The sequence below is a fragment of the Penaeus vannamei genome, unplaced genomic scaffold (assembly GCF_042767895.1).
Source record: "Penaeus vannamei isolate JL-2024 unplaced genomic scaffold, ASM4276789v1 unanchor274, whole genome shotgun sequence".
NCBI classification, from domain to species: Eukaryota; Metazoa; Arthropoda; class Malacostraca; order Decapoda; family Penaeidae; genus Penaeus; species Penaeus vannamei.
Genome location: NW_027213278.1, coordinates 1 through 12,500, shown reverse-complemented (window position 1 = coordinate 12,500; position 12,500 = coordinate 1). Strand labels below are relative to the sequence as shown.

The window sequence follows — 12,500 nt, the reverse complement described above, 5'->3', positions numbered from 1 at the left end:
ATCGACCTCTTCTTTGTGAATGTCAGAAATGTTAGCGTTTTGGCCACCCAGCCAAACATTGTTGCTCCACAGCCCACTGCCCTCTATGTACCCCACCTGGTCATGACCGTTCAAATTGCCCTGTTCAATTACGTACATGTGCTAATTGTGGAGACTCCCATAATGTGTTTTAAAAGAGCTGCCCTGCTTGTAGGTTTGAATGTGAGGCAGCAGTCCTCAGATTTAAACTAGGCCTCACTCTATGTGAGGCCAGACAGGAAGCACGACGACAAGGTTTTTCTCTCTCAACTTATTCCAAAACAGTCCTATGCTCTGCTCCCCCACCATCTACACAAGATGTTTCTGCATCTCCCCAGGTATCTCTCCTCTATACCCTAAACCTACGTCCTATGTCTACTCACCCTATCCATTCTAATTCCAGTTACTCCAATCTCTACCATTTCCCTGATACCTACCCCTCCTCCTCCCTTTAGTTGTCGTACCAGACAACCTAAACATCCCACTCCACACTCTCCTACTACATTCTCTCCTGCACCTTCCTCTTCATCTGTTCCTCAGATACCTATCTCCTCTTCTCCTCCCTAAAAGAGAACCTTTGTTTCTCAGTCCACTTTACCTTCCAGAAACCCTTGAAGATATCCAAAACTTCCTAAAGATAACCCAAGGGAACACTCCGCTCCCTCATCCACCCCATAATCCCTCTGTTCCTACTACTGCTACATTTAAAGTATTTGCAGATATCCATCCTCCTCCCCAAGGTTCCTCCACCCCCCTTCCTCCTACACCCCCCCCCCCCCCCCCAAAAAAAAATCCCCACTATCCCTCCCACTCCCTTCTGGATATACACGTGAATCTCTTTTATCACAATACCCTTCCGCAGACCCCACCTTCCCTATTGACCCCGCAGACACTACTAATCCCCTACTACTAAGACAACCATATCTACTGTTATCACCTATTTTTCTTATTCCTTCCCCAGTCACAGACACAGTACAATTCATTTAAGTGTTCTACCTCCTTAACCTTTCCCATTTATTAATCACTACTCTACTTCATTTACATCCCTCCTTTCCCTCTTCATTACCATTGCCTATAGCACCCTCCAATCTTTGACGTATAACACCTTCCCCTCTCCCCGGATTCTGCTCCTACTCTCAACAGCTATCTCTTTTCTTCCTTGAACATTTTTCCTATACCTTTCCCAGTGACAGATACACTATAATTCACTCAATCGCCCTACCTCCTTAACCTCCCCCTCTATACTAATTTCTGCTCTAGTTCACTTGTTCCCCTTTTTTCCCATTTCACTACCATAGTATCCTATAATGTTCTCAAACCTTTGACATATAACACATTTTATCGTAATCTATAACTCTCTTTGCCCTTTTCTGATTCAATACTTTACCATAGTGCTATATGACCTGTGATGACTAGCACTTTCATTTTCAAACATTAATTGATTAATTAATTTAGTACCTCTGATGATGCTCTCTCATGTCATTCTTTGCCTGTACATATTATTTTATGCGTCAGTAAGTGTATCTTGTATCCTCTTTTTACGACAGTGTAATTAGATTTTCCTTGTTTTAGTGTGGTCACTGTGTAAATATATACTAAAGTATAACATGTTACGAAGGAATTGCCATAGATGGAAGTTTTATTACATTTTATTATATTATTATATGGCTTTGAGAAATGGAAACTGCAATAAGTGTGTAGGAAACATCCATAGCGGCTTTCAGAATGGAAATTTTTTCATGATTAGATGTATTTTATCTAAATACTCTTGAAACTTGCCATCATCTGTTGTGTCCTGCAATGCAGCCCTAATAGGCTGAGTGGTATTGGACCAGGCATTCACCATGGCCTCCATGCTGTGTCTTGGGATTGGTATCCCACACCATGCTTTTACAATGGCCAACAAAGTGGAAGTAAAGTCTGGCAAAGTGAAATTCAAAATTTTTCGTAGTTCATACTCTGGTTGATATGTGGATAATGGTATTGAAACTGTAGTATTTTTTCTCCTTTATATGTATGTAAACTCCACATGAAAAAAATTGTTTTATACCAGACTTGCTTCTTAAATCTGGGTGCATGTGGCTTATTTGAGTGTCCATTGTGACAGTTGTATGGCGTATAGGATGAGTGCACACAAATGCTCATGTGTGGTGTCTAAACTCCTTACCTCCCCCCCTTGCAATGCTATTATGTCTTTCTGTGCAAAAGCATTATTAGCTTATTTTTCCATTTTGCAGTGCCTGTATTTGTCATTTGTATGTTGTATCATTTGATATGTTTTCCTTGCATCTCTGTAGATAGTCTTGATAAGATAATAATAAATATATATATATATATATATATATATATATTTTTTTTTTTTTTTTTTTTTTTTTTTTTTTTTTTTTTTTAATGTTTGATTTAATGTACACAACCTCTGCCACCAGTTAAGACAGCAATAGGGTCTTGAGCATGGCAGTATTGTCCTCCCTGGAGCTGACACTCTTCTAGTCATGGCTCATGGATAGTACATTCCACACTTGTTTATCAATAGAAATCATGCAAGAGCCCCTTTCCAAATACCCACTATGTCTAATGACCCTCCAAGAGCTTTATGCACTTGCGGTGAGTCATTCCCAACATCCCGGCCTTCAGCAGAAATTCTCATGATGGCAAGTTCCTCTCACCCCAGCCCATAGCCAATTTTTTTTTGCAAGCTGGAATGTTCATGTCACCTGTCTCTTGAGCCAATTTATTATGTGATCATCACATCATCTAGATTGTAGGGGTTAACATATTGCTGTCCTCCATGAGATATATTTGTTAACTTGAAAATGGTATCTGGCAGGGATCTAGCTGGCTCTGAGATGTCTTCCTGTGTCCATGGTTCAGGAGCTTCTACCAGTAATGAAAATAGTCTCCTCAGAGATGATGATTTTTGGCTCTTGGTATCAGTTCTCCAACTTCATCACTGATTCAAGTAATGTAAGTGGAGATCAACCACATTTTGTGATGTACTGGTTCTGGCTACCTTCTGAATTCACTAAGAAACCCTGTCCATCCAGTGACAGCCCCATGTGGCAAACCTCAGGGTCCATCCAGTGACAGCCCTAGGTGGCAAACCTCAGGATCCTTCCATTGACTGTCTGTGGGTGTTTCACTGAGGGAGGAGAAATGGGCATGTGGATTGCCGTGGCTACCTCTAATTGATGCTACTCTCAATTATGCTAGTAGGTGGACAGGTCTTCACAGATCTTGTCGGGATACCAGATTATTTGGCTGGATATTTTTAAGTAGTTGATTCAGGTTGAGCCACCAATACTTTGCATGAATGCATGTTGTGTCATGATCCTAGTGCTGTATCCCTTATCAGTATGGAATCTTTAACCCTGACAAAAATTAGGGAGATGATATCCAAGGAGAAGGGTGGTAAAGCTGTCATATTTTGTGGTATCTATAATAATTGTTAAAGTCTGGTGATGAACCTGTAGCTCAAGCATTGCTTGCTGTCACATTTGCCATCTGAGTCTGAAAGTTCCGAGTTCTTCTACATTTTTGATGAGAAACACAAATGTGGATACTATTTTCTGTTCATAGCAAAGATAGGTCTTTGAAAATGTGAGTATAATGGAAATGATAAAGGTGAATAGAAACAGACTTTGAGCATCCCAGAATGCTAATAATACAGTAGCTAGTACTTATCTTCTAGAGCAGTGTTGTCCAAACTGGGGTCCGTGTATCCCTGGGGGTATGTAACATATATCATAAGGGTATGTGAACAAACAAGGAACACACACACACACACACACACACACACACACACACACCTTTTTTATTTGTGTATCAAATTCCAATTTATTGACCAACGCTCCTTCAATAGAGTCTTTTCATAATAAGTATATTAATTGCATTATCCTAAATAAAACAGTTTGTTTAGCCATGGTGGATGGGGCTATGTAACAGTACAAGAAGGTAATAGAGGGTACAATAGGTGAAAGTGTTTGAACAACACTGTTCTAGAGAATAAAAAAAAACTATCAATATACTTCTGTTAATACTTCAACACAAATATGATAATAACTTGCTCGGTATAACATCATCTACTGGCAATAAATAAATATATTACCAAGAGAATTTCATCATTGTTACTCATGTCTATTGGTCATGTTGGCTGTTTTTTTACTGTTGTGACATCATGAGACTGTAGCAAGCTTCCTCAGGAGGTAGTTTGAGAATGCTTGGTTTGGTTATGAAACCAGACCAAGATATCCAACCAAGAAGTTCCATGAAATACTAGTATGAGCAAGAAGTTTCAAGATGTTTCAAGAAATCTGTAAATATCTTGCCGTCAAAAATGTGCCTTGTGTGATCTGTCCATTTCTTTTTAGAAAGAAAGGGGATTGTTGCAGCTGCAGAGATCTAAACAGTCTGGATTCAATTTGGAAAACCAATAATCCACATTATCCATGGGGAATCTCTGGCAAATCCTGAGATTTAAAGCAAGTATGACAGATTATTGGTTTAACAGTATGGATATTCTATATGCTGGCACTGAAAGTGTGGGACTGGAATCACACAAACTCTTACATATCTTGGTAGTGTAGTTTGTGATTCTAGGCTGATTCCAGGAGGTCAACAGATGCATTGATAGGGGTAGGAGTCTTGAGCTCACACAATATGAGTACCTGGTGATACTGATACTTGTGCAGAGAGACCAAACTGTTTCTTCAAGACTTAATTCTGCTACATGGTAGTGAAACCTGGAATCTACCTTGTGTTTGGAGTCCTTTCTTGATGTCTTTTGCAATAGGTCCTCGTATTGAATCATGGGGTACATTTATTGAAAGTAAAGGTAGGTTTTGTGCTTGCATAGCTGTGTATTCTCCATATGTCAGGCCCATTGACATTGATGGATTTTTTTTTTTTTTTTCAGATCTGTACTATAGAGTGAGCTGTATGTATGTCTTGCTGCAGAAGACTTGAGAAATGATTGAAAGGTAAGTAGATATATGTATTCCAATGGAGAGAGAATTTAGACTTCTAAAGGAATGTTCTCGTGAGAATAGACTGGGGGAAGCGGATTATGCTTTTTTTCTTTTTCTTTTTCTTTTTCTTTTTCTTTTTCTTTTTCTTTTTCTTTTTCTTTCCTGTTTCTTCCTCTTTTTCCAACTTTTCTCCATCTAAATCTTCTTTATCACCTATCTCTTCTCCTTCTAAATCTTCTTCATTATCACCTATCTCTTCTCCTTCTAGATCTTCTAATAATAATAGTATTAATAATGATGATAATAGTAATAATAATGATGATAATAGTAATAATGATAATAATAATATTAATGACAATAATTATTATTATTATTCCTCACTTCCTCTTTGTTCTCTGCTTCTTATCTTATTTATATATATATATATATATATATATATATATATATATATATATATATATATATATAATATACACATATTACAGAATTAAAAGGGATAGTGATTAAATTATATGTAGTTGATTTACATGGCTTTGGACCAATCAACAAGACTTTGGTTGTCATTGGGACGAGTGTTTATATTAAGGATGAAATACTCTTCACTCTTGTGAGTCCTCATAGAATATAGGTCTGTTATTTTTTTTGTTTTGAATTTGATTTACCGTGAGAATTGCAGGTGTAACACACGTCACTGGCCTTTGTGTCATTTTCAGATAAGCACAGCTGACAGCATTCCTCATTGCGATGAGGATGCCAACCTTATGTAGGATTGAGGATTGAAGATTAAGAAAGCATCCATGTAGAGAACTGGACAGCAATGGCTGATCAAGGATTTAAGGGGAGCGGTGACAAAAGAGTTGACTCTGGAGGTGGAGCAAGAAGTGGTACGACAATGACTCGGGTTTGCAAAAGTACTGTCATGTTAGACCCAACTAACATGATAGAGCAAGTGTCTCTTTGCGGGATTGCTGAGGATATGAAGGAAACCTTGCTTGTGAATGTGATCAATAATCAAAGAGTGTTCAATGAACAAGTAAAGAGAGCCATCTTAGAAGCACAAAACAGATGTCCTGGCTTGGGAACATGCAAAGGAGACATTGAGCATGCTGATTTTAATGGACAAATGTCAACAAACATGACAAGTCCTCTGAGCAACACCTGTAATCAACAAGAGAAATTGAAATCTATTTCCACAAAGGAAGAATGTGTAAATATCAGCTCTAATGATAAAAAGCCATTGAATGCCAGCCCCAGTAACAAGCATGACTTTATGAGTGACATGTTTGATTATGATCAGATATTAGCAAAAAAAAGAAATATTGACAGACAGGGGCAGCCATATACCAGCTCCTTTTATAAACAACAGCAGAATGGCAATGATATCTCTGCAGCTAGTGAGGAGGGACTACTCAACTCCTTTAGTGATGAAGATAAGCCTATGACAAAGAGTACAGTCCATGATGGCTCTATTGGAGGTCATATCAATTCTTGTCAAAGAGGAGATAGTGGAGTTGATTTGAATAAAGATTGTCCCGGAGATGGTTCAGCTTCTGTGGAGAATGGAACCCAATGCTCAGTGGACAGTGCTGCAGTAGGAATTGCAAAAGATGGAGTCAGTCAGTCCATACTGAACCATGACTGTATTGATGATGTATATGATCATTTAAGTGAGACCAGCCACAAGGATGCCATAGTTCAATGTAACTTCGATGCTTTGATTCAGAGTTCAGTGGAACTGTCTCGACTCTGTGACCCAAACAGAATCACTTTACTTGGTAGATAATAGTGCAGAAAACAGCAAAGCCTTTCAGGATCTAGAGGAAGAGGGCAATATCCATGTATCAGGCAAATCAAGTCCCTTTAGTAGCGTAACTCAGGGTAGAAGTAGTTCTGTAACTGACACTGAAGAAGTCAGGATGAATCTGGTGAAAATACAGATGCATGGAAGGCAGAAATGAGCATTTTATCTGAAGTTGATGTATCAAGTTCAGTAGCATGAATCATCCATCAAAACTGACAGCCATCTTACCCAGTCTGGGTCAAATGAGGTCTCCTGAACCAAAGTCTCCAGCTAGTGCATATCCATGCTGCCCACATATGTCTTGCTTGTATAATCAGCCAGGTGTGCTCTGCACAGTCTTAGGGAAAAAGTTCATCTTGACAACTATTAAAGATGCCCCAATACTGATTGAACCAGTTGGAAATGCTACATGGCCATCCATGTGGGTGCTTGCTTCTATGGCGAGGAAAAGGAGCCAGTCCTATTAGCTAGCCTAGGAGATGGAACGAAAACATATTTTGATGTCATTTGTATTCCCAAATCTATCCAAATTTACATGTTTGGTGCATTCAACAAGGAGAGAAACCAAAAGTAAGTGTAGAGCCATATTTTGATTCCTATGTATTTCTGCATGAGGTAAAGGAAATCAATGGAACCCTAATATCTTTTGAAAAAGGCATGGGATGTGTCAAAGTTATTGTAGATGGAAAAGTGGAAATGCTTTCATTTCCTCTTTCTAGTTTTTTACATTAATGGAAAGAATGTTACCGTAAAATCAAAAATACTTGAACTCCTAGCTAAAAAAGATTTGAAAGTAAGCATGGATGTTGTCAAATTTGCAACAACAGGTGAATGTGTTTCCACTAATTTCTCGAGGTTGGAAAGGAAAGAAGCCTGCCAATCAAAATATGCAGAGGCTCCAAATCATTTAACTTTATATAGAAATGCAATAGGAAACTTTAATCAGCATAAAAAACAAACCTATTTTATTTGCTGATGTAGAAGCTAACAATAACATGACAGAGGATGAATATTATCTACAATTTTATTTAGATGGAAAGGAAATAACTCTGCCTTGGGTTGATAAAATCTTGCATGTAAACAACATAGTGACAAAGGCAGATGTGACTGTAAGAAGGGTATGTATTACATCTTTATGGATTGCCAACACCAACATGACTGCTTAATGATTCTTCACGGTTCAAGCATATACAGGTAGAACACAGCAGCTAGAAACTGATTTCCGCAAGGATGAAACCAAAATTTCTCAGTTGCCTATGGAAGAAATACACAATGCAAAGTCAGACACAAGCATGCTTACGCTTACAGAGGTAAGTGAAGTTAATGCACATGACTTACATAGTCCTGAATCAAATGCTGATAAGCATTTAGCAAGTGAGGTAGGACAAACAAAAAGATCTTTCAGTTGTTTCTTGTAGTTATGAAATAAAAGGTGTGGAAGATAAGAGAATATCAAGTGAAAAGAATCTTAAAGGGAAGGAAGAACAAAAAACAAAAATGACTAAAAAAGAGAGTACTTCTCCACTGTCACAAAGAACAGAAACTCACATATGATTCAGAAAAGTGTGCCTTCCTTTTCAGAACTGATTATTAAAAGTCAAAGTGTGGAAGTGGAGGAACACATAAAAAATACTGAGCAACTAGGCTTGTATAATGAAAAGGCTCTGGCTGACAAATTCAGAGCCAGTAGCAGCAAGCCCAAAAAATGAAAAGAAGGTGAAACTGAAAGAAAAAGAAGTGAAGATGTCCACAAAATCAGGAGATCAATAAATGTATTTATAAAGGAGACTCCAGTCACACAACAGGAGCCAAAACCTCTTACATTTCAGTCCAGCAATGTTGAATATTAAGTCAAAGAAAGACAAACCACCCTTGCTAATGAATCACCCTGGGACCTTGCTGTGGGACACAAGCCGCTCAGTGCTCAGGATATGTACCAGAATACCATTTGGGGACATAAAGTTTTCTAATTGGTGCAAGGGCCATATATTTTAAAGGGGAATTCTTACTCAACCTGCCCAGTCCCCTAATCCAGTGTCAATTATGTTTGATGGATTTAACATTGGTTTATCAAACTATCGTTTAGTTGCTCTATGGAGTGATGTCAAGCTACCTGCTGCAAATGACAGGGACATCTTCCTATCATTTTGAAGTACCTGGAGGAAGGCTACATATTGCAGATAAAAGGTTGATTTCCATGTTTATCTAAATAAAGATGAAGGTTTTATAATGAGGGCACCTGTGCCATTAGAAAGTTTATACCTCCAAAGGAGATGAATTCACAAGAAGTCTCATGGAGGGTTGCCTCATCTGGGTTCACGCAGCTGGGTACTCCATCGATTCAGTTAGAATGACCGATTGCCAGATTCTCCTTATGGTTGCAATGGTGAAAGATGGGAAACCAATGATAATAAAAGACATTATGAATGGAAGAAAATTAAATGACTTAAAACATGTAGCTCAGAAACTACAAATGTTTTTGACAGTAAGAAACTGTCAGATACCCAGGCACTCCTTGATCATCAATCTGGTATGAGGGACAAGAAGCTTACATAAAGTGGAAGACTTGCCAGAATACTTGGAGAAACTTTGCAGGCCTCATTGTTGAAAAGAAAGAAATGGGAAAAGTAATACTCTGTCAGTTGCCAAGGGAAGTGGGTTTTCATACATTTTACTGGATTTGTTTTTGTAGAAGGATGTGCCATTAACAGAAGTTAAGATGATACCATGTGGAACAGTTGTGCAGTTTGATGCTTTCACAAAGAAAGGTGGATGTTACATCAGAATATAGTGTGGTCTTTGTCTGGACTGGAAGGAGAATAGATGGATATGAATTAAATGGTAGTAGATATTTCTAATATGTACCTGAAAAATATCTTGGGAAGAGGGATTGTGGGACCTGTCTGTATGAGTTGGAGCTTGATGGCGCTGTATGTTCTTACATTTGTCAAAAAACAGGGAATGGGATACTCCCAAATGGAAAGATTGGTTCTTATCCACTACCCGGAGAGCAGGGTTAGTGCTCACTTAAAGCTCAAGAGGAGGACAGACCAAATGAAGCTGTGATGCTCTAGTTTGTTGAAGAGAAGACCTCCGAGCCAAATGCTTCTCTCATTCCACATGCTCTAAGGAAGACAGTGTTGTTGATTGTCATGAGGATGAAGTCTGTGAACATGTATCTGAGCAGCAACCACAAGGGGATCTAGAAATAGATGACTCCTATTGTATATATAATGTATTCAGGAGAATTAGTTATAATGGAAGAAGATAACAGAGCATTAAAGGTTACTACAAAAAAGACATTTTTCCTCAAGTTGAAAGTAAAAATGCAGCATGTGCCATCGATAGTGAAGTGAAGAGCATAACAGATTTAGAAGAGGGTTCAATTATTTCACTTGATGCAGTGCATAAACACCATGTTATTTTGTTGTGGGGTTGATGTAAACCATCCTTTTTTATGAACATTCACCTGATGTTCATTATGCCTTCGAAGTTGAGGGTCTTTTAGTAACTCGACCACAGAAAAACAGTTTGCAAGTAAGAATGAGATTACAAGGTGAGATCACTACTCAAGTTTGGGCTTAGATAAAACAGGATTGATATACTTTAAGGATGGAAGAAATGCAAAAAATGATGTACAGGTTGGAGACTCACTCATACTGCATTTGAAAATTACTTAAAGTTAGAAAATAAAACAAAGATAAGACCTTTGTTTGTACTTGTTACTTGTGGAGGTGAGAACTCTGATAGACTTGAGTCGGTTCCCCAGGCAGAAGAGAAACTTTTTATTAGAATCTGAAGATCAGGTCAAGGATCAACCAGATACTAACATACTACTGGGAAGCCCAGCTAGAGATGCAAGTATGAATGGACAAAATTTTGGAAGAAAAACAAAAGGTAACTATAGATCATCCCATAAAACATTCTGTTTTTGAAGGCATACTAGAAAAGAAGGAAGATGAGACGTAACAGTTTATTTGCTAGTATGAAAATCAAGAGGAATGCATAACTCTTCCTGGCTGATATTCCACTAGAGCAGACTGTGAAGCAAAAACATTTTCTATCTGTTTATGATCATTCCTCGCATAAATGGATTGATTACGGAGAAGATAAAGTCTTTCCATCCAAATTGTGGATGGTTCAAGAAAACAGCTAGTGATGTTCACATACTGCACAATCTCCAGTTTGTGAGTGTGGAATTTTGCAGAAAAGATCACGCTCTAAGAGAATTCCCGACAGTGGGAAATGCTTCCATTATAGCCTAGAGACTCCTTTCATTTACTTTTGGGAAAACACATGTAACATTGCAATAGTTCACCCGCATCAACTCTGCCACAACTACATGCTGTTGTAAAAGATATCCCTATAACAATCATAGATGGAGAATGTATCACCAAACATATTCTGTTTCTAACAAGCAATATGATGTTGTCTAGGACAGTAATTCCCCCATTTCCTGTGCACTTTTCTGAAATAGATCATGAATTTGAGGTAAGCCCACATAGCAACATTGAGTATGATTTTCTTGATCAGGCCTGATGACAAAAGATTATTACAGGTGCAGAATTTGTCCGTGGTCCTTCCCAAGAGAATGACTGGACACAAAGTGATGTTTTAAGAGGAGATGAATTGAGAGCAAGAATTAAAAATCACAAAAGTGTTCAAGACTATTTGATTCTAGAAGGAAGGGCAAAGAAGTATAGTTTTGACACATACTTAGTTAACAGCACCTATGAAGGAAATCAGCTTGAATTTTATATTCCAGCAGAGTCTGTTAGAATAGAAGATGGCTCAGAGAATGATGAGAACCGCCAGGTATATGTTGGGCAGCTCCAGTAGTACCCTGTTTTTAAGCCAATACTTGGGTGGTGTGGGAGGACAAAGAGAGATGTATACATCCTTACAAACCAGGAAGTTGTGAGCTTCAATATTGAATATGGACTTATTGGATTAGCCAGTCAAGATGAGGAATTTTATCAGATCTACTATATAGATCAGTGCTTCTTATATTCTGATACAGGTGTGAAATTACCATTCAAAGACTTGTTACCTTTAAAAGATAAACCTAAGAAGGTAAATGTTGTAGTTGAAGACATTGAGGTAAGAAAAGTGCATGGTCATCTTGTTTGTAAGAAAGTTCTCTTCATTAGCAGCAAGCAGGGTCTTACTTTGGCTTGTGCCAAGATATTTACCCAGCCTCAGGAAGAGGAGCTGCCACTCTCTCATGTTAGTAATACAACAATAGACTCCGATGGTAAACTTACATATAAAGATATTATGATTCAACCAAAGCTTACATATAAAGATATTAAGATTCAACCAAAGCCTACTTCATGTGTCACTTACGGCATGTTTCATGCCTGTGCTGTTATGGATACATATACAGTGTTGTCCTCGAAGACAAGGAAAGTTATTGTTGGCCTGGGAGACTTATACTGTGGTGGCGAAAAGGTAGTGAGCTATCTTCACAAGGTTCTTCAGGTGGGCTGTGCTGTTGCAGCTTATGCCATAGAAATGAAGGAGCCCATTATTACACCATCCTTTCCCATCTCAGAAGTAGCTGTCTTTGCCTTCATTGGTAAGAAACCAAACCAGAGTAAAGCAATTATAGATGAATGGAACCTCTCACCAAAAAAGGTTCTGTGGCTTCCTGGCAGACAGAAGGCAAACACATTTACACTTGACATCAATGTAAATAAAACATACCTATCTGAAAA

General features: G+C 38.2%; 1 protein-coding gene across 5 annotated transcripts in view; it reads left to right on the top strand.

Annotated features, from left to right (window-relative positions):
- Nucleotides 1–12,500, top strand: part of LOC138860925 (uncharacterized) — a 22,131-nt gene extending 9,631 nt beyond the window's left edge. For 3 of the 5 annotated variants that reach the window (XM_070119480.1, XM_070119484.1, XM_070119483.1), the window contains exons 2-3: nucleotides 4,931–4,994; nucleotides 5,696–6,886. In XM_070119480.1, the coding sequence (XP_069975581.1) occupies nucleotides 5,800–6,765 (966 nt within the window). In that variant the 5' untranslated portion in view covers nucleotides 4,931–4,994; nucleotides 5,696–5,799 and the 3' untranslated portion in view covers nucleotides 6,766–6,886. Of the gene's footprint in view, nucleotides 357–4,930; nucleotides 4,995–5,695 lie in introns of all 5 variants that reach the window. The other 2 variants (XM_070119485.1, XM_070119481.1) reach the window with 2 other exon arrangements.